We start from the raw sequence: 21,823 nt of genomic DNA on the forward strand, positions 1-21,823 counted from the left end.
CAACTTTCTCCTCCTGCTCAGCTCCAACCTCCTGCCTGACACTTGCTGCCCCTTGCTGTCCCTTCTGCTGGCCCTGGGCAGCACTCAGCAGAGCCTGGCCCCAGCCTCTTGCCCCCCACAGCTCCTTTAGCTCTTGCTGAGCATTGCTCAGCTGCCCTCTGGGGCTGCTCTTCTGCAGGCTCTCAGCCCCAGGGCTCTCAGCCTTTGCTGCTCCCAGAGCTGCTCCAGGCCCCTCAGCAGCTCTGCAGCCTGCCCTGGGCTCTCTCCAGCAGTTCCCTGACTCTCCTGAGCTGGGGAGCCCAGAGCTGGAGCCAGGGCTCCACATATCAGAGCATTCCCCAGAGCAAGCTCCTTAATCAGCATCTCTCAGGATTTTCTAGGTTGGAGAAGCCTTTTGAGAGCATTGAATCCAATCACCAACCCCAGGGCTGTGCTTTCACTGCTAGTGGCCATGGCAGGGAGATTCTCCTTCAGCCTCTTCTAGCATTTTGGGTTCTTTTCCCTGCCCTTACCCAGACTTGCTGCCCAGGGGCAGGAGCTCAGAGCCCAAATCTCCCAATCTCACATCCCCTGGATAAAATCATCACAGAGTCACAGCAGGGCTCAGGTTGGAAGGGACCTCAGAGCTCATCTCTGACCCCCTGCCATGGGCAGGGACCCCTCCCACCAGCCCAGGTTGCTCAGGGCCTCATCCAGCCTGGCCTTCAGCACCCCCAGGCAGGAGGCAGCCACAGCCTCCCTGGGCAGCCTGGGCCAGAGCCTCAGCAGCCTCACACTCAACAACTTCTGCCTCAGCTCCACTCTAACCCTGCTCTGCCTCAGCTCCAAACCCTTCCCCCTGGGCCTGCCTCAGACCCCCCTCAGCCAAAGTTCCTCTGCAGCCTTCCTGCAGGATCCCTTCAGCTCCTGGCAGCAGCTCTGAGGAGCCCCTGGAGCCTTCTCCTCTGCAGGCTGCACAGCCCCAGCTCCCTCAGCCTGTGCTCCCAGCAGAGCTGCTCCAGCCCTGGCAGCATCTTTGTGGCCTCCTCTGGCCTCTCTCCAGCAGCTCTGTGTCCTTCTGCTGCTGGAGAGAGCAGAGCTGGAGGCAGGATTGGAGGTGAGGTCTGAGCAGAGCAGAGCCCAGGGGCAGAATCTCCTTTCTCTGGCAGAGGCAGGTGAGGGAGGCTGTTGCCAGCTGCAGCTATTCTTCACCCAGCAAGGAGAAGACTCAGGGCTTTACCTGCTCAGGAGCTGAGAGATGCTTCTGGGCCAAGCTGCTCAAGTGAAAGCATTTCCCTGGCTGCAGAGTTCAGCAGGGCTTTGCTGGAAGGGCTCTGACCCCTGCCCTGGCTGTTACCTAACAGCCTTACAGCCCTAAAGATAAACTCTGCTGCCTTTATCTGCAGGGCAAGCACTCTGCTGGCAGATTAGTGGAGACACTGCTCACATCAAACAGGAGCCACAGGGCTGCAGCACAGCAGGAAGCAGCAGGAGCAGGGCTGGGCAGGGGGAGGGGGCGGCAGGGACCCTGCTGCAGCTTCCAGCTACCCTGAGAGGGAAGGGAGGGCCAGGAGGAGCCCAGGCAGAGCGAGGGCAGAGGATGCAGACCCATGAGGTCACAGGAGGTGGAAGGGAGGCCAGGTGCGGGGGGGAGGCCGGGCGGGGGGCGCCGCTCCCGACCTGTGCACCAGCTGCAGGTTCTCCTGTCGCAGGCGGCTCTGCTGCTCCCCGGTGGCAGCCGTGTCCTTCTCCAGCTCTGTCACCCTCTGCTCCAGGAACACCACCTGGGGATGCACAGGGCACATCAACACCAGACCCCCCCGGAGCACCCAGCCCAGCCCCACAGCCGCAGCTCACCGCCCAGCACTGCTGCCCGGCCGCCAGCCAGCCACCAACCTCAGCACCACTGCAGGGGGCTCTGAACACCCCAGGGCTGGGGCCTACACCAAATGTCCTTTTGCTCCTTGGTTCCCAGGTTTTCATGTGCCCCAGGTACCCACAGGGGCCCAGCTCTCTCCTTTCCTCATGCCCTTCATGATGCTATTGTAGAATGGAATCACTGACTGGGCTGGGCTGGAAGGGACCTGCCAAGCTCACCCAGGGCAAGCCCTGCAGGGACAGCTGCAGCCACAGCAGGCTGCTCCCAGCCCCAACCAACCTGCCCTGCACTGCTGCCAGCCATGGGGCAGCTCCACCTCTCTGGGCAGCCTGGCACAGGCTCTCCCTACCCTCAGCACCAAACCTTTCTCCTTCTCTCCACTCTCAGCCTCCCTCTTGCACTTCAAACCATCCCCCCTTGGCCTGGCCCAACAGGCCCTGCTCAGCACTCTGTCCCCAGCTCTCTTCTGGCCTCTTGAAGCACTGCAAGGCCCCCAGGAGGTCTCCCTGGAGCCTTCTCCTCTGCAGGCTGCACAACCCCAACCCTCCCAGCCTGGCCTCCCAGCAGAGGGCTTCCAGCCTCCCAGCACTGCTGTGGCCTCCTCTGGCCCCACTCAAACAATTCCATATCCCACCTGGAGGTCTAGAGGGCAAGACTTGGATCTGGAGAGCTCTGCTGTACCTGAGAGCAGCCCTGGTGGACCCTGGGCTCACAGCAGGCACTGCAGCTGTGTTTCCTTTGCCTCAATGCTGCACAACAGAGCAAAGAGGTGCAGAAATGCTGCTCTGCTTCCCACCCCAGCAGGGAGGCTGCAGAAGGTCAGAGTTTGTGGTGCCCATCTGCACCACTAGAAGGATAACCATGGCAGAGAGACAATCAGGAGTGTGCCTGCAAACCCCAACCCACTGGGAAGGGCAAGTGAGAGGCAGGCAGAGTCACAGGCCCTCTTGCAGGGGGACACAGGTGGCTCCCCAGGGCAGATGCCTGCAGGAACAGGAGTGTTTTGTGCAACTTCCAGAGGTGGGGAACTGTTGGTGTGGAAGGATTCTTCCTGGGCAGTGTCCTCCTGCTGCCCCAGGCAGATTCCAGAATTCCAAAGCCACTCTCAAGCAGCTTCAGGACAGCAGGACTGCAGCAGGCACTCCCCCAGGCCACAGCTCCCCCATCTCTAACTCTGCTCCTTTCCTCAGCCAGGTTAACTTGGGTTGCCCACACTGAAGCTTTCCTGTTCTCCTGCCCAGCTCCCACCTCCTCCTGGAACCTGTTCTTGTAGCACCCACCAGGACCAGCACAGTGCCAGCTTGGGACCCTAATGGCACAAGGAGCAGCAGTAGGAGTGTGCCAGGAGAATGAGGTCATTGCTGAGATCTTGCTCAGCTCAGACAAGCAGAACTGGAGAGCATGGAACAGAAGGTACAGCCCAGCCTGCAGGCAGCTGAGCTGCAGGGAAGCACCAGCCCTGGGACAGGCACCCCCAGCCCTGGGACAGGCACCTCCAGCCATGGGACAGGCACCTCCAGCCCTGGGACAGGCAGCCCCAGCCCTGGGACAGGCACCCCCAGCCCTGGGACAGGCACCTCCAGCCCTGGGACAGGCAGCCCCAGCCCTGGGACAGGCACCTCCAGCCCTGGGACAGGCAGCCCCAGCCCTGGGACAGGCACCTCCAGCCCTGGGACAGGCAGCCCCAGCCCTGGGACAGGCAGCCCCAGCCCTGGGACAGGCAGCCCCAGCCATGGGACAGGCACCTCCAGCCCTGGGACAGGCACCTCCAGCCCTGGGACAGGCAGCCCCAGCCCTGGGGCAGGCACCTCCAGCCCTGGGACAGGCACTCCCAGCCATGGGACAGGCACCCCTAGCCCTGGGACAGGCACTCCCAGCCCTGGGACAGGCACCTCCAGCCCTGGGACAGGCAGCCCAGCCCTGGGACAGGCACCTCCAGCCCTGGGACAGGCAGCCCCAGCCCTGGGACAGGCAGCCCCAGCCATGGGACAGGCACCTCCAGCCCTGGGACAGGCACCTCCAGCCCTGGGACAGGCAGCCCCAGCCCTGGGACAGGCACCTCCAGCCCTGGGACAGGCACCTCCAGCCCTGGGACAGGCACTCCCAGCCATGGGACAGGTACCTCCAGCCATGGGACAGGCAGCCCCAGCCCTGGGACAGGCACCTCCAGCCATGGGACAGGCAGCCCCAGCCCTGGGACAGGCACTCCCAGCCCTGGGACAGGCAGCCCCAGCCATGGGACAGGCAGCCCCAGCCCTGGGACAGGCACCCCCAGCCCTGGGACAGGCACTCCCAGCCCTGGGACAGGCACTCCCAGCCCTGGGACAGGCAGCCCCAGCCCTGGGACAGGCACTCCAGCCCTGGGACAGGCAGCCCCAGCCCTGGGACAGGCACCTCCAGCCCTGGGACAGGCACCTCCAGCCCTGGGACAGGCAGCCCCAGCCCTGGGGCAGGCACCTCCAGCCCTGGGACAGGCACTCCCAGCCATGGGACAGGCACCCCCCAGCCCTGGGACAGGCACTCCCAGCCCTGGGACAGGCAGCCCCAGCCCTGGGACAGGCAGCCCCAGCCCTGGGACAGGCAGCCCCAGCCCTGGGACAGGCACCTCCAGCCCTGGGACAGGCAGCCCCAGCCATGGGACAGGCACTCCCAGCCCTGGGACAGGCACCTCCAGCCCTGGGACAGGCAGCCCCAGCCCTGGGACAGGCACCTCCAGCCCTGGGACAGGCACTCCCAGCCCTGGGACAGGCAGCCCCAGCCCTGGGACAGGCAGCCCCAGCCCTGGGACAGGCACCTCCAGCCCTGGGACAGGCACTCCCAGCCCTGGGACAGGCACCTCCAGCCCTGGGACAGGCATCTCCAGCCCTGGGACAGGCACCCCCAGCCCTGGGACAGGCACCCCCAGCCCTGGGACAGGCACCTCCAGCCATGGGACAGGCAGCCCCAGCCCTGGGACAGGCACCTCCAGCCCTGGGACAGGCACCTCCAGCCCTGGGACAGGCAGCCCCAGCCCTGGGACAGGCACTCCCAGCCATGGGACAGGCACCCCCAGCCCTGGGACAGGCACCTCCAGCCATGGGACAGGCACCTCCAGCCCTGGGACAGGCACCCCCAGCCCTGGGACAGGCACCTCCAGCCATGGGACAGGCAGCCCCAGCCCTGGGACAGGCACCTCCAGCCCTGGGACAGGCACCTCCAGCCCTGGGACAGGCAGCCCCAGCCCTGGGACAGGCACTCCCAGCCATGGGACAGGCACCCCCCAGCCCTGGGACAGGCACCTCCAGCCATGGGACAGGCACCTCCAGCCCTGGGACAGGCACCTCCAGCCCTGGGACAGGCAGCCCCAGCCCTGGGACAGGCACTCCCAGCCATGGGACAGGCAGCTCCAGCCATGGGACAGGCACCCCCAGCCATGGGACAGGCACCCCCAGCCCTGGGACAGGCACCTCCAGCCCTGGGACAGGCATCTCCAGCCCTGGGACAGGCACCCCCAGCCCTGGGACAGGCACCTCCAGCCCTGGGACAGGCACCTCCAGCCCTGGGACAGGCAGCCCCAGCCCTGGGACAGGCACCTCCAGCCCTGGGACAGGCAGCCCCAGCCATGGGACAGGCACTCCCAGCCCTGGGACAGGCACCTCCAGCCCTGGGACAGGCAGCCCCAGCCCTGGGACAGGCACCTCCAGCCCTGGGACAGGCACTCCCAGCCCTGGGACAGGCAGCCCCAGCCCTGGGACAGGCAGCCCCAGCCCTGGCACAGGCAGCCCCAGCCATGGGACAGGCACTCCAGCCCTGGGACAGGCACCTCCAGCCCTGGGACAGGCAGCCCCAGCCCTGGCACAGGCAGCCCCAGCCATGGGACAGGCAGCCCCAGCCCTGGGACAGGCACCTCCAGCCCTGGGACAGGCACCTCCAGCCCTGGGACAGGCACCTCCAGCCCTGGGACAGGCAGCCCCAGCCCTGGGACAGGCACCTCCAGCCCTGGGACAGGCAGCCCCAGCCCTGGGACAGGCACCTCCAGCCCTGGGACAGGCACCTCCAGCCCTGGGACAGGCAGCAGTGCCCCCTCCCGAGCCAGCCCCACAGCAGACCTCTGCAGCTTGGCTGATTCTCCATCCCCTGGATGTGGAGGTCTGTGCATGTCCCCTGCCCTGCTCTGCCCAGTGGGAGCTGTGCAGAAACTTCAGCCGGGCTCAGCCCCCTGAGCCACCTCTCCCCCCTGACCCAGCACCACACCGCTGCGGCTGGGCTCATTCTCCATCCCCTCGACGTGGAGGGCTTCCCGTGTCCCCCCAGCCGCGGTGTGCCCCCGAGAGCTGTGCAGGACCCCAGGCTGAGGCTGTCAGGCAGCCCAGCCTGGCACGGCACGGCCCGGCACGGCCCGGTACAGCCCAGCCTGGCACGGCACAGCCCGGCACAGCACATCCCGGCACGGCCCGGTACAGCCCGGCACGGCACGGCACAGCCCGGCACGGCACAGCCCGGCACAGCACATCCCGGCACGGCCCGGTACAGCCCAGCCTGGCACGGCACAGCCCGGCACAGCACATCCCGGCACGGCCCGGTACAGCCCAGCCTGGCACGGCACAGCCCGGCACAGCACATCCCGGCACAGCCCGGTACAGCCCGGCACGGCACGGCACAGCCCGGCACGGCACAGCCCGGCACAGCACATCCCGGCACGGCCCGGTACAGCCCGGCACGGCACGGCACAGCCCGGCACGGCACAGCCCGGCACAGCACATCCCGGCACGGCCCGGTACAGCCCGGCACGGCACAGCCCGGCACGGCACGGCACAGCCCGGCACGGCACGGCACAGCCCGGCACGGCCCTGTACTGCCCAGCCTGGCACGGCACATCCCGTCCCGGCACATCCCGTCCCGGCACATCCCGTCCCGGCACATCCCATCCCGTCCCGTCCCGGCACATCCCGTCCCGTCCCGTCCCGCCCCGGCGCCGCTCTCACCTTGTCGGTGATGTCCTCCTCCGCGCACTCCAGGGCGCCGCGGCAGTCCTGCTCCATGGCGGCCAGCGCGCCGGTGTGGTGCAGCTGCCTGTAGCAGAGACAGCCCAGCCCAACCCACAGCAGCCCCAAGGTCAGGGCCACGGCCGCGCCACATGGCGACTCGGGCGGACAGCAGCTCTGGCAGGGCCCGCCGCCCGCTCTGCCCTCCTCGGCTGCCAGCTCCCTCTCCAGGGGGCTGAAGAGCACTGCCCACTCCCGGGCTGCCAGGTTGGCGGCCAGGGCCAGCAGGGGCAGGGGCCCTGGCGGAGCCGCGGACATCGCCGCCGAGCGCTCCTCACCGGCAGGCTCCCGAGCGGGCAGCGCCGAGCCCGGGCGCCCGGCAGGGACACCGCGCTCCTGCTCTTTGGAATGGGCAGAGATAAGAGTCTGCTCCTCTCACTTTCCATCTTTAGGAGCCTCCCAAGGCCAGGTGTTACCCAGCAAAGGACAGAGTCCTCTGCTCCGGCCGCTGATAAGGTCCCTAAGGAGCGGGAGGCAGCCGGAGGAAGGCTTGGGAGGGGGAGAACAGCTCCTGGGGCTGTTGTGAAACCGCTGAGGCCAGCTCCCTGCGCTGCTGGGACAGCCAGGGCTGAGCTAATCATCAGCCAGGCCTCAGGACGCTGCTGTGCACAGACTGCTGCTGAGCCCAAGGACCTGCACGGGGCCTGAGCTGTGCTTGAACCTCATTGCACAGCTGCAGATCATGGAATGGGTTGGGTTGGAAGGGAGCTTGCCATGGGCAGGGACCCCCTGCCATGGGCAGGGACCCCTCCCACCAGCACAGGCTGCCCAGGGCCTCATCCAGCCTGGCCCTGAACACCTCCAGGCAGGAGGCAGCCACAGCCTCCCCTAGCTCCATCATGCTGTGCCCCAGGAAACCACCACTGCCACGTGGAGGGTTGGTGATCAGCTGTGTACCACTCACTGCAAGGACACTGAGGAGCTGGAGCAGGGCCAGGGAAGGGCAATAAAACTGGAGAAGAGGGCTGGGGAGGAGCAGCTGAGGGAGCTGGGGGTGTTGAGCCTGGAGCAAAGGAGGCTGAGGGAGACCTCCTTGCTCTCTGCAGCTCCCTGAGAGGAGGCTGCAGCCAGCTGGGGCTTGGGCTCTGCTCCCAAGGAACCAGGGACAGGACAAGAGGCAATGGCCTCAAGCTGCCCCAGGGCAGGTTTAGGTTGGCCATGAGGAACAATTTCTTCCCCTTTGAGGGCTGTCCAGGCCTGGCCCAGGCTGCCCAGGGGGGTGGCTGAATCCCCATCCCAGGAGGGGTTTCAGAGAGGCAGAGCTGTGGTGCTGTTAGCCCCAGCCCTGGGGCAGGGTGGTTGGAATCAATGCCCTCAGAGGGCTTCAAGAGCCCAAACAATTCTATGACTCTATTGCAGATGCTGCCTGCAGACAAAGCACTCTGCCCTGGCACCTAACCCCAACCAGGAGCAGCCTCAGCTACCTCTGCAGCCACTGCTGCTTCCAGCAGGGGATGAGCAGGAACTCCACAGCTCTCCTTGAACCTCTCCTGGTGTTTTCCTGGAACCTGTGGCATGGGCTCTCAGATCCTCCCTGACTCACAATATGCTCTTGCAAGTGTTCATGAAGCACCACTGGCTCCACCAAAGGCACCACAGCCTGCTTTCCAGCCTCACCTCCAGCCTATGCTCAGATGCTCAAGCCCTGGGCACACTTAGATATCCTCCAGAGGGATCTTGACAGGCTGGAGAAGTGAGCCAGGGCCAGCTGCAGGAGGTGCAACAAGTCCCAGGGCAAGGTCCTGCAGCTGGGTCAGGCCAAGCCCAGGCACAAATCCAGGCTGGGTGCAGAGTGAGTTGAGAGCAGCCCTGAAGAAAGAGCCTTGGGGGTGCTGGGTGCTGAGCAGCTCCCCAGGAGCCAGCAGTGCCTCCTGCAGCCCTCAGGCAGCTGTGTGCTGGGCTGCAGCCAGAGCAGGCTGGGCAGAGGGTAGCAGAGGGCATTCTGCCCCTGGGCTCTGCTCTGCTCAGACCTCACCTCCAATCCTGCCTCCAGCTCTGCTCTGAAGGACACAGAGCTGCTGGAGAGAGGCCAGAGGAGGCCACAAAGATGCTGCCAGGGCTGGAGCAGCTCTGCTGGGAGCACAGGCTGAGGGAGCTGGGGCTGTGCAGCCTGCAGAGGAGAAGGCTCCAGGGGCTCCTCAGAGCTGCTGCCAGGAGCTGAAGGGATCCTGCAGGAAGGCTGCAGAGGAACTTTGGCTGAGGGGGCCTGAGGCAGGCCCAGGGGGAATGGTTTGGAGCTGAGGCAGAGCAGGGTTAGAGTGGAGCTGAGGAAGAAGTTGTTGAGTGTGAGGCTGCTGAGGCTCTGGCCCAGGCTGCCCAGGGAGGCTGTGGCTGCCTCCTGCCTGGGGGTGCTGAAGGCCAGGCTGGATGAGGCCCTGAGCAGCTGAGTCTAGCTGAGAGGTGTCCCTGGGCATGGCAGAGGGCTGGGGTAGATGAGCTCTGAGGTCCCTGCCATGCTGTGGTTCTATAACTGGCTCCACACCCTGGGGTTCCCATCCTCACCCCTCAGCCTACACCGAGCTGCCCAGCCTTGGGCACCTCTGTCACTCAGATGCTGCCAAGCACAACAGGCTCAGCAGCTGAGATTCCTGGTGGGAGCAGAACCTGCAGAACAGAGAAACCTGAGGGCAGAGGCCTCAGCAGCCTCAGCTCCGCTGGCTGAAGGCAAAGGTTTGGGTGCTCTCCAGTGACCACAGCCTGAGGCACACAGGGCTTCCCCCCAGGCTGTGCTGCGGGCCCTGCTCAGCTCTCCCCAGACTCTGTTATCTCTCTCTTGTTATCACAACCTCAACTGGATTGCTCCCAAATGAGCCAATGTGTGCCTAACCCCACGGGGGCTGCTCTCCTGCTCTCCCAGAAGCATCTCCTCAAAGCCAGGGGCAGAAGGGTCAGTCCCCCATGGCAGAGGGCAGCTCCAGCCCCACATGAACTATTGGCTTTGACAGGCTCAGGACAGAGCCCGGTGGTGCCGGAGGAAGCTGGGGCCAGGCTGCTGCCTCCTGCCTCCCTTCCTGTCGGTGTCGGGGACACAGCCCTGGCAGGCAGCAGACTGGAAGCGGGAAACGCGCTATCAAGGAGCTGCTTCCTCGCCAGGAGGGGACACGGTGCCAGGGCAGAGCTGCTGAGCACAGGGAAAGGGAGCAGGGAGAGATCTGAGAGCAGAGCCAGCAGCTGCTGGGCTCACTGCAGGGAGCAGGAAGGGCCAGGGCAGAGGGCTGCCAGCAGCACCCAGAGCCAGCTGCCTGCTGCCCTGCGCCGCTACCTGCAGGGAGCAAAGCAAACGGAGAGGGCAACGGGGGCAGGGGGTGGAGGTCAGGTATGGAGCCAGGGAATTGTGTAGGCTGGAAAAGGCCTTTGGGTGCCTGGAGTCCAGGCCTTACCCAGCACTGCCAGGGCAGCACTGAGCCACAGCCCTCAGCACCACTGAGCCCTGGCCCTCAGCACCCCTGAGCCACAGCCCTCAGCACCACTGAGCCCAGGCCCTCAGCACCACTGAGCCCTGGCCCTCAGCACCTCTGAGCTCTGGCCCTCAGCACCACTGAGCCCTGGCCCTCAGCACCACTGAGCCCTGGCCCTCAGCACCACTGAGCCATGGCCCTCAGCACCACAGCCACACAGCTCTGGAACCCCTCCAGCCATGGGGACTGCACCACTGCCCTGGGCAGCCTGGGCCAGGCCTGGACAACCCTCAAGGGGAAGAAATTGTTCCTCATGGCCAACCCAAACCTGCCCTGGGGCAGCTTCAGGCCATTGCCTCTTGTCCTGTCCCTGGTTCCTTGAGAGCAGAGCCCAAGCCCCAGCTGGCTGCAGCCTCCTCTCAGGGAGCTGTAGAGAGCAAGGAGGTCTCCCTCAGCCTCCTCTGCTCCACACTCAACACCCCCAGCTCCCTCAGCTGCTCCTCCCCAGCCCTCTTCCCCACACCCTTCCCCAGCTCTCTTGCCCTTCTCTGGCCCTGCTCCAGCTCCTCAATCTCCTTCCTGCAGTGAGGAGCCCAGAGCTGAACCCAGCACTCAAGCTGTGGCCTCCCCAGTGCCCAGCCCAGGGGCACAATCCCTGCCCTGCTCCTGCTGCCACCCCACTGCTGCTCCAGGCCAGGCTGCTGCTGCCCTTCTTGCCCCCCTGGGCACCCCCTGGCTGATATCCTTACAAGCCTGGGGGCAGGAGGGCATGGAATGGAATAATGAGCACCAGGGGTGTGGGAAGGGGCTGGACCCTCCACCCCAACAGCTCAGAGCAAACTCTGCAGCTCTCCCTCTGCAGCCCCCAGGGGAGGCTGCTTGGAACCACAGGACCATCCCATGGGACAGAAGCAGCTCAGCACCCCCAGGATGGGTTTAGCTGCAGCCAGCCCTCAGGAGCTCCCCACAGCTGTGATGGAGCAGGGGGAGCTGCAAGGCCAGGGGCTGAGGGTGGCACTGAGCAATGCCAAACACAGCCCAGAGAGAGGCTGCTGGGGTGCTGCAGAAGTCCCTCTGAGTGGCTGTGCTGTCATCTAGAAACCCTCCACAGGGACAGCAGGGAGGGGACAGCCTGGCCAAGCAGGACAGAGGGACATGGCCTCCTGGAGCCTCCTGCCCCACTCCACATGCCCTCTGCTGGGGCACTGGCAGGAAGGAGGGCAGGACCAGCCCTGGTTTTACCCTGGCAGCAGTCAGGGTGAGAGCCTGTGAGAACACCCCCACCTCAGGAGAGCAGCCCCTGCGGCCCTGCTCTTCCCAGCACCTCCAGAAGGACAACCCTGGGCTTCTTCTGCCAGCCCTCCTCCCCTGGGCACAGCAGCTGGCACAGGCACCCCCCTGCCCAAGCAGCCCCAGAGCATGAGCTTACCTTGCCACCTTCTTGCTGGACAGCCTCTTGTTTGGACTGCAAAAGATGAAGAAAAACCAGGGAAGAGTTAGGAGAGCTGAGAGTGGGGAGAGGGAAAGAGGCAGCTGGGAGCAGCCCGGGGCACGTCCTCTGCCATGGCAGCGCCCCTGGCATGCAGAGCTCAGGGCAAAGGCAGGGCTGAGGAAGCCCCTGCTGCCCTCAGCCTCCAGGAACCCCTCCTGCCCTCAGCCTCCAGGAACCCCTCCTGCCCTCAGCCTCCAGGAGTCCTCTTCCAGCCCTGCCCCACCAGGAGCCCCTCCTGCCCTGCCCCCCAGGGTGAGAATGAAGCCAGGGGAGGAAGCCCACAGCTCACCACCTCTGCTGTCTGCTCCCTGGCCTGAAAGCTGAGCCCCCAAGGAGAAGTGCTAATAATAGCCTCATGGGCTACAGCCTGGCACTGCTGAGCTGCAGCTCCTGCACCCCACAGCACCCAGCCCCGCTGCCCTGCCACCCCCACTGCACCCCTGCCCAGGGGCTGGGGCACTGGGGGCTCCTCCAGCCCTCTGCACACTGCTTTGTGCTTCTCCCCAGGGTGGTTTGGCTGTGGATGAGCAGAGAGCTGCTGCTGACTCGAGGAGCTGCTGCTGGTGTCCTGCCTGGCTGTGAGGCAGGGGAGGGCTGGGAGCCCTGCACAGCTAACCCCAAGCTCAGCCCTGGCTCTGTGTGTGCCTGAGCCAGCTGCCACCATGGCACAGCAGGCAGGGCTGAGCTCCTGCTCAGCCTGACCCATGGCACAACTGCCAGGGGCTGAGCTGCCCTGGCACTGCCCCTCCTGGGGGGCTGCAGGCTCTGCCTGCAGGGATGGCTCCTGGGCTGCCCCTGCCAGCCCTGTGGGTGGTGACTGTGGCAGTGCAGCCAGCAGGGCTGGGGCCTCACTCCTCACCTCCCCCCCAAGGAGATGCCACCAGGGGACTCCTCTCTGACACTCGACCACCACCGGAGGGTGGAAGCAAAGCCAGCTCCAGCCCAAGCTGAGGGCAGCAGCTGCATTCCCCAGGGCTTAGCTCAGCCTGAAGTGAAAGCCAACAAACAAAGGCCCCAGGAGCCCACTCCTGCCTCAGGCTCCAAGAGCAGTTCTTAGAAGGAGGAATCAAAAATAGCTGAGCAGCGTTTCTCTGCCCAAAGAACAATGCCCAGCCAGGGGCTCCTCTGTCAGAAGGGCATCCTGACCCCCAGCCTCCTGCTGAGGAGCCCAGGAGCTGCTGCTGGCCATGCTTCAAGGCCACTCAGCACCACCCCGGGGCAGCAGGTCAGGGCTCATGCTCCCAGCAGCACTCAGCATGGCCCCAGCAGCACTCAGCATGGCCCCAGCAGCTGAGGAGGACAAATATTGTTCCTGGGCACACAGCCTGCTGCAGGGCCTCAGGAGGGGCTGGGACCCCCCACTGCTGCTTCAAGGGCACCACAACAGAGCATGCTGGCCCCAAACAGGCTCATCCCAAGTTCCTGGTGCATTTCTTCCTGCTCTCCTGTGCTGTGGGCTCCAGCAGCAGTGCCCTGGTGCCAGGACCAAGCTCCTCCCCTGCCTCCAAGTATAAAGCACCAGACCTACACCCACAGCCCTTAAGAGCCAGGCTGTGGTTGCCCCCAGCTGCTGGCACCCTCTGCAGTGCTGTCTTCAGCCTTCCCCTCCCAGGCACAGGCTCAGGCTGCTTGGCCCAGATTGGGTCCAGCTGCTGCTGCTGCTCCCTTCAGCTGCAGCCCAGGCCTCAGCCCCTGCACTGAGGGCCTCATGCTGCTGGTGGTGCTGGGGGCACACAGGCCCTGCCACGTCCCCCATGCTGCCTGGACAGCTCACACTGCCACAGCACACAGGGGCTGGGGGCTGTCCCTTCCAGCAGCACCCCTGGCACAGATCTCAGCAGACTTGTGCATGGGAAGGCCCAGAGACAGTGGAGGAACCTGGAGAGCTCCCCCTGAGCCCAAGCAGTCCCTCTTCAACCACATCCCATGGACCTCCCAGCAGGGCCCAGGGAAGCCTCCTCTGGCAATCCCACCCACCCCAGGGGGCTCTGAGCTGGCTCAGCTCTGCAGGCAGCACTGCTGGAGGAAGCCTCAGCGGCAGGGGGGCTGCTGCTGTGTGCAGAGCTGTCCAGAGGGCTCCTTCCTGACTGCACAGCCTGAGAGCCACCCCTGACCCTCACCCCTGGCTCTGACCCCCACAGCACCACTGAGCACCAAGGCCTCCAACAGCCATTGAGCCAGGAAGGAGAAGGGAGGGAAGGGCTTGGCCTAGCTAAAGACTCGAGGGCAGGTTCCTCTCTCCTCCCACAGCCCAGGAGAGCTCCCAGGTCGCTGTCCCTGGAGAGGCCATGCCCATGAGCTGGGCTGGCAGAAGCACAGCAGGCAGAGGAGCAGCCACCAGAGGCACCAGCCCTGAGGCCAGGGGGCTGGGGCAAGAGAGAGGCTGCTAGGAGTCCCTCCCCACAAGGCCAGCTGCTGCCTGCAGGATCTCAGCTGCTGGCTTTGGATCTCCTGAGAGCCAAAGCTCCTGCAGCTCCTACACCAAGGCCCTGGCACCCATCACATCTGCCAGCTGGAGGTGGCACCTGGCTGGGCAGGCAGCTGGGGAAGCTGGGTGGGATCAGATTGTGTTGCTGCAAAGCAAGAGAGTTGAGAAGAGAGGTGGCAGGGCACAGAGAGGAGCAAGCTGCTGTGTCCAGGGCACTGCTGCAGCAGGACAGGCTGGAGCTGCCCTGCCAGGCTGAGCCAGCAGGGAGGAGAGCTCCTGGCCAGAGGAGCTGGCAGCCTGCTCCTTGGGGACAGAAATGCTGTACACAGTCAGCTGGAGGCTTCCAGGACAAGGAGTGTGGAGAAGCACTCAGCAGGACATGCAGAGAGGCTGCCCAGAGCAGCAGGGAAGGCTCTCACTGTCTGCCAGGCTTCCTGGAAACCTCCAGAACATCACCACAGCCTTCAGCACCTGGAGGGGCTCAGCTGGGTGCTGGGATGCAGCAGTCAAAGAGCCACAGAATGGGTTGGGTTGGAAAGGACCTCAAAGCTCATCCAACTCCAGCCCCCTGCCATGGGCAGGGACCCCTCCCACCAGCACAGGCTGCTCAGGGCCTCATCCAGCCTGGTCCTGAACACCTCCAGGCAGGAGGCAGCCACAGCCTCCCTGGGCAGCCTGTGCCAGAGTCTCCCCAGCCTCACTGCAAAGGATTTCTTCCTCCTCTCCACTCTCAGTCTCCTCTCTCCCAGCTCAAAGCCATTGGCCCTGGGCCTGGCACTCCCAGCCCTTGGCCCAAGTCCCTCCCCAGCTCTCCTGGAGCCCTTCAGCTACTGGGAGGCTGCTCTGAGGTCTGCCTGGAGCCTCTTCTTCTCCAGCAGCCCCAACTCTCCCAGCCTGGCCCCACAGGGGAGGCTCTGCAGCCCTCTGAGAAGACCCCAACCAAAGCAAAGCTGAGGCAGCCAAGGAGAGCCTTCCCCTGCAGAGCACGGCTCCAGCAGCCAGGCAGGGAGGGCAGCAGCCCCCTGGCAGGGCAGGAGCCCCCTGGCAGGGCAGCAGCAGCCCCTCTCCTCATTACCTATTCATCTCAAGGTCAGAGAGGCGAGCAGAGAGGTCCTCCAGGCGGTTGATCTGTTTGTGGCACTGGCTACAGTAAAACTCAAAGGCTTCCTCTGCCAGCACGCTGCGCAGCCTGGCAGCCAGGGGGTGGGAGCTGGAGAGATCAGAAGGGTCAGTTGGAGAGGACAGAACAAGACAGGGCTGCTGCTCAGCTGTGGCTTCCACATGGAGGGATCACAGAATCCTGCAACTGGCTGGCAGAGCCCTCTGAGATCAGACAGCCCGAGCCCCGGCCCCACCCCAGCGCGGTGCTGAACCCCTGGGGGAGGGCAGCGGCGAGCCTGGCATGGCAAGTGTCATGGGGCTGGACTGGGTGAGCTCCCCCCTCGATTGCAGAAGCCAAATCACAGCCAGTGTGGAGCTGCTGTAAACCAGCAGCACTCATCCTCCCCTGCCCAGAGACCTTGGCCAACCCCACCTGACCCAGGCCCGGCCAGGGGGCAGTGCCTCCTGCTTTGCCCAGGGCTGGGAACACCTCAGAAGCTTCTTTCCCATGGCAGCAGCCCACAGTGAAGTGCTCACAGAAATCACAGCCTGCTCTGGGCTGGGAGGGAGCTCCAGAGCTCACCCAGCCCAAGTCCTGCACCCAGCAGGGACAGCCTCCACCAGCTCAGGGTGCCCAGAGCCCTCTCCAGCCTCACCTAGAACATCTCCAGGGCTGGAGCCTCAGCCACCTCCCTGGGCAGCCTGCTGCAGGGTTCCAGCAGCCTCCTGGGGCAGAACTTGTTCCTCACATCCAAGCTCCATCTGCTCTGCTCTCATCTCAAACCACTGCCCCTGGGGCTGTCCCTCAGCCCTTTGGGAACAGTCCCTCTGCAGCCTGCTTGGAGCCTTTCAGGCACTGGAGCCTGCTCTGAGGTCTCTCTGGAGCCTTCTCCTCTCCAGGCTGAACAGCCCCAGCTCCCTCACCTGTCCTCCTTTCCAGACAAGCAGACCTCACACCCAGAAACTTCACCTGAGCTGTGACACAGGATAGAAAGTTCCTGCTGATGGGACCCAAGATGTTGGTGGGGCCCAAGATGTTGGTGGGGCCCAAGATGTTGGTGGGGCCCAAGATGTTGGTGGGACCCAAGATGTTGGTGGGGCCCAAGATGTTGGTGGGACCCAAGATGTTGGTGGGGCCCAAGATGTTGGTGGGACCCAAGATGTTGGTGGGGCCTGAGCTCACCCATGTTTCCATGGGCTGTGTTTCCATGCCTGCAGCAGACCCCCAGGAGCCTGGGGCAGCCTTCTGGGCTGGTTTAAGCCACAGACCTCCACAAAAGCTACGGCACAGCTCACATCTGACCAACGAAATCTGTGCTCTCCTTTTCACCCCAGCTGTAGCTCCTAGCCTAAAGGCAGAGCCTGGCCTGCCACACCTCCCCAAGCCTGCATGGCTACCAAGTTCATTCTGCACCACCACTGGCACAGATGCATGGAATGGGTTGGGTGGGAGGGGACCCCAAAGCTCCTCCAGCTCCAGCCCCCTGCCATGGGCAGGGACCCTTCCCACCAGCACAGGCTGCTCAAGGCCTCACCCAGCCTGGCCTGGCCACCCACAACCTCTCTGGGCAACCTGTTCCAGTGTCTCCCCAGCAACCTGTCTCAGAGGCCCTGGGCATGGTGCTGGTGTGGCTCAGTGCAGGCCCTGGGCTGGGCCCCCTGAGCCTGCTCCTTGCCTGGGTCACAGTGAGATGCTGTAGGAAGAGAGCAGCTGTGGTGCTGTGAGGCACAGGGTCAGATCTGCACTGCAGAGAGCTCTGAAGCTGAGCTCACAAAGGTGCTGGGGATTCCTCTGCCTCCTACCCAGGAGAGCACAGAGAGGTGGAAGCAGCAGCTCTGTCTCTTGGGAACCTCTCCTGGCAAGGGGCCATGGGGGTCTCCAGGATGCTCAGCAGCCTGGGGAGCTCATGGGGCCTATCCACACCTCACTGTTGGCTGCTGCCATGGAAAACAAACTTCTGAGGCACTCACCATTGCCCAGCAGAGCAGGGAGCCAGCCCCCTGGCCACCTGACAGGGCCTGGGCAGGATGGAGTTTGGCCAAGGGGGGCTGACCAGCAGGACCTGGCTTACTTTAGGGTCCTGCAGAAGAGCCACCCACCTGGAAGCCACAGCCTGCAGTGCAAGGAAGGTTCAGAGTGAGAAACCAGAGCAGGTCAGGAGAGACAGGTCAGGTGTGAGCAAAGACAGGCAAGCTGAAACCCAGCTGGCAGCTGGCAGGGCCACCCAGCCCCATGGCACAGGCACACAGGTGAGGCCTGGCCTGGGAGGTGCTGCCTCAGAAGTGCCTTTGCTGAACCCCTCAGTGATGGTCTTGGGGGCAGTGGGGTGCCAGCAGCCCATCACCCCCAGGGCCAGCAGCCCTAGGGCCAGCAGCCCAGCACCCCCTGTGCCAGCAGCCCATCACCCCCTGTGCCAGCAGCCCCAGGGCCAGCAGCCCATCACCCCCAGGGCCAGCAGCCCATCACCCCCTGTGCCAGCAGCCCCTGTGCCAGCAGCCCATCACCCCCTGTGCCAGCAGCCCCAGGGCCAGCAGCCCATCACCCCCAGGGCCAGCAGCCCATCACCCCCAGGGCCACAGCTCATCACCCCCTGTGCCAGCAGCCCATCACCCCCAGGGCCAGCAGCCCATCACCCCCAGGGCCAGCAGCCCATCACCCCCTGTGCCAGCAGCCCCTGTGCCAGCAGCCCATCACCCCCTGTGCCAGCAGCCCCAGGGCCAGCAGCCCATCACCCCCAGGGCCAGCAGCCCATCACCCCCAGGGCCACAGCTCATCACCCCCTGTGCCAGCAGCCCATCACCCCCAGGGCCAGCAGCCCATCACCCCCAGGGCCAGCAGCCCTAGGGCCAGCAGCCCATCACCCCCAGGGCCACAGCTCATCACCCCCAGGGCCAGCAGCCCCAGGGCCAGCAGCCCATCACCCCCTGTGCCAGCAGCCCATCACCCCCTGTGCCAGCAGCCCATCACCCCCAGGGCCAGCAGCCCTAGGGCCAGCAGCCCATCACCCCCTGTACCAGCAGCCCATCACCCCCAGGGCCAGCAGCCCCAGGGCCAGCAGCCCATCACCCCCTGTACCAGCAGCCCATCACCCCCTGTACCAGCAGCCCATCACCCCCAGGGCCAGCAGTGAGGCTGTGCTGTCTGTGCAGTGTTTCCCAGCCCCCCCAGGGCCAGCAGTGAGGCTGTGCTGTCTGTGCAGTGTTTCCCAGCCCCCCCAGGGCCAGCAGTGAGGCTGTGCTGTCTGTGCAGTGTTTCCCAGCCCCCCCAGGGCCAGCAGTGAGGCTGTGCTGTCTGTGCAGTGTTTCCCAGCCCCCCCAGGGCCAGCAGTGAGGCTGTGCTGTCTGTGCAGTGTTTCCCAGCCCCCCCAGGGCCAGCAGTGAGGCTGTGCTGTCTGTGCAGTGTTTCCCAGCCCCCCCAGGGCCAGCAGTGAGGCTGTGCTGTCTGTGCAGTGTTTCCCAGCCCCCCCAGGGCCAGCAGTGAGGCTGTGCTGTCTGTGCAGTGTTTCCCAGCCCCCCCAGGACAGGCAGCTGGCCATGCTCAGAATTGTTCATTTCTCCCCATTCCTGGAAAAGGAAAACCCAGCTGGAGCTCACTCCCCCTGCCCTCTGGGGCAGGCCTGGGCCCAGGCTCATCATCCTTCAGCAGCAGCCAGCTTGGGCACTCAGGCTGTGAGCAGGGGGAGAGGAGCTCTGTGGCAGCTGCAGGAAGTGCTGTGGCCCTTGCTGGGCTCTCTGCCTGTGCCTGGCTGAACAAGAGCCCTGTCTGGAGGGACCCCCAGGCAGAACCACCTCACCCTGCTCCTGGGCTCCCCTGGGTGAGCCACCCTGAGCCCAAGCCAGCAGGAAGGCAAATGGCAGCTGCAGCATGCAGAAGCCAGGCCCAGGCTGTGTGGAGGATAGGTGGCCCCTGGCTGTGTTGGTTGGCTGCCCACTGAGTGGGTGAGAGCCCAACCACACTGCAGCCTGGGGCATCCCCCCCCCCCCCCCCGTGGCAAGCTGCCACCACCCCCCTGCAGCCTTCCTGCCTGCTCACTCAGCTCAGCACAGCACAGCCCTGCAGCCCTCCACTGCTGCTTCTGTGCTGCTCTGAGCCAGAGCACAGCTGATCTGCTCAGGGCTGGCCCTGCCCAGCTCAGGCCCTGCTCACTGAGGCTCCTGCAGCTCAGGGCAGCTTGGCACAGCCAGGGGCTGCTGCTGGCAGGGAGGAGCTGAGGGGCAGAGCTCCTGCCAAGGCCTGGGGGGCAGAAGGGCTCTGCCTGAGACTTGCTCCTGGCACACCAAGGGCACTGCCACAGCTTGTGCCACACCTTGGGGGGCAGGAGGTGGCAGCTGTGGGGAGGAGCAGACAGCACAGGGACCCTCAGCTGCCCACCCAGGGACTGCAGCCTGTGGAGGGCATCCTCAGGAGAGAGCTGAGGGATCCCCAGGGCCAAGCCTCTTCTTCAGAGATCAGTGTCCCAGGAGGGCTCTGAATGCTCTGCCTTTGAGCCCAGCCCAGGAGCTCCTGCATCCAGTTCCAGAAGCCAGCTCTGGCATCCAGCTGCTGCCTGCTGCTGAGGGCACTCTGGACTCTTCAGTCTTTGATCAGCTGCAGACTTCATTCTGCTCTGATGGATTTTGCTCTCTTTTGACTGTTCCTGTTTCTCCCCAGCTGCTCCAGTTTCTTTCCCACCCCATCAGTCTCATTCCCTTCTTCCCTTTGGGGAGGCAGAGGGCTTCCTGGAGAGCCTCTGGCACCCCCTTAGTGCCCAGCCCAGCCTCAAGCCATGGCAGCTCCCTGCCACAGCAGGCTGGCAGCTGAGGCAGGGGGGGGTGAGGAGCTCCTCTTTCATCTCCCACCAAGTGCTGCAGAAAGGCTTCTCCTGCCAGGGGATGTGGCAGGAGGGGATGGAGGGCCAAGAGAAGAGGCCACAGGCCCAGCTGGTGGCCTTGCACTGCTGGGCTGAAGGTTGGGCTGCACGACCTCCAAGGTCTCTTCCAGCCAAAGATACTCTGAGGTTGTGTGGGGTGAAGCCTGAGCAGGACAATGCAGGGACCCTGGTGGTGCCTGAGGGCTTGTGGGGTTTGCACCAGTCCTCTGGTGAAGGTCTGGAGCTGTGAGGAAACCTTCTGGCAGACACAGCCACAGCCCTGCCTCAGGGGCCTGGGTCTGCAGCCAGACCCAGCAGTGAGTGTCCAGCACAGAGCAGCAGGAGCTGCATGGCCAAGTGCTCAGCAAGCTGCCCCTGGCAGAGGGAAGCTGCTGCAGGACATCAGCTCCTGGGAGAGATCCAGGCACAGGGGTGCTGGGCACAGGGTGCCCTGAGAGGGCAGGAGCTGAAGATGGGGAGAGCAGGGAAGCAAGGGGCTGCAGCCTGCTGTCACAGGAGATGCTGAGCTGAGCACAGAGCTCCATCAGCTGAAGATTGTCCTTGCCAGGAGCCTTCTGGAACAGCCTGGAGGCCACCCCTGAGAGCAGCTCTACAGGAACACCAAGGCTGGCTCTTGATCTTAGGGCACCTCCCACACTGCAGCACCAGGGCCCCAGCAGCACTGGGCACCCCTGGGCAGTGCCAGCAGACAGCAGGCATGGATCAGCAACATGGCCCTGACTGCAGGGAACCAGCAGAGTGCCCTCACACCCAGCTGAGAGCCCTCAGTGCCCTCAGTGCCCATCACACCCAGCTGAGAGCCCTCAGTGCCCTCACACCCAGCTGTGAGCCCTGCTCCCTCAGTGCCCATCACACCCAGCTGAGAGCCCTGAGCCCTCAGTGCCCATCACACCCAGCTGAGAGCCCTGAGCCCTCAGTGCCCATCACACCCAGCTGAGAGCCCTCAGTGCCCATCACACCCAGCTGAGAGCCCTCAGTGCCCTCACACCCAGCTGTGAGCCCTCAGTGCCCTCACACCCAGCTGTGAGCCCTGAGCCCTCAGTGCCCTCACACCCAGCTGTGAGCCCTGAGCCCTCAGTGCCCATCACACCCAGCTGAGAGCCCTGAGCCCTCAGTGCCCATCACACCCAGCTGAGAGCCCTCAGTGCCCATCACACCCAGCTGAGAGCCCTCAGTGCCCTCACACCCAGCTGTGAGCCCTCAGTGCCCTCACACCCAGCTGAGAGCCCTGAGCCCTCAGTGCCCATCACACCCAGCTGAGAGCCCTCAGTGCCCTCACACCCAGCTGAGAGCCCTCAGTGCCCTCACACCCAGCTGTGAGCCCTCAGTGCCCATCACAGGCAGCTTTGGGTCACTGCTTTCCTGCAGCCACAGCCTGGTGATGCTGAATGGCAGCACCAAGCCCTGAGTGATGCCTGACTGCCCCAAGCCCATGTGTGGGGGTTTGAGAGCAGCTCCTCCCCATCAGCCCTGGGCAAGCAGAAGTGCCCAATCTAGGCAGTGTTTGGGAAGCTGGTGGGAAACAGAGAGCCAGCAGAAGGAAGTGGCCAAGCTGGCACTGCTCAGGAAGTCTGAGCTATGGGAGCACCCATGGGAAGCAGGCAGCTCTTGGCTTCTCCACCACCAGGGGCTGGCAGGGACACTCTGCCTG

General features: G+C 64.8%; 1 protein-coding gene across 1 annotated transcript in view; it reads right to left on the bottom strand.

Annotated features, from left to right (window-relative positions):
- RAB11FIP3 (RAB11 family interacting protein 3) overlaps nt 1-21,823 on the bottom strand; it is a 107,890-nt gene that overhangs the window by 9,791 nt on the left and 76,276 nt on the right. Inside the window, 3 exon segments of the mRNA XM_068147326.1 lie at nt 1,660-1,763; nt 6,823-6,910; nt 11,710-11,745. Coding sequence (XP_068003427.1) covers nt 1,660-1,763; nt 6,823-6,910; nt 11,710-11,745 — 228 coding nt within the window.

This window comes from Melanerpes formicivorus, unplaced genomic scaffold (assembly GCF_026170545.1).
Source record: "Melanerpes formicivorus ecotype bairdi unplaced genomic scaffold, bMelFor1.0.p_v2 SCAF_14, whole genome shotgun sequence".
Lineage (NCBI taxonomy): Eukaryota > Metazoa > Chordata > Aves > Piciformes > Picidae > Melanerpes > Melanerpes formicivorus.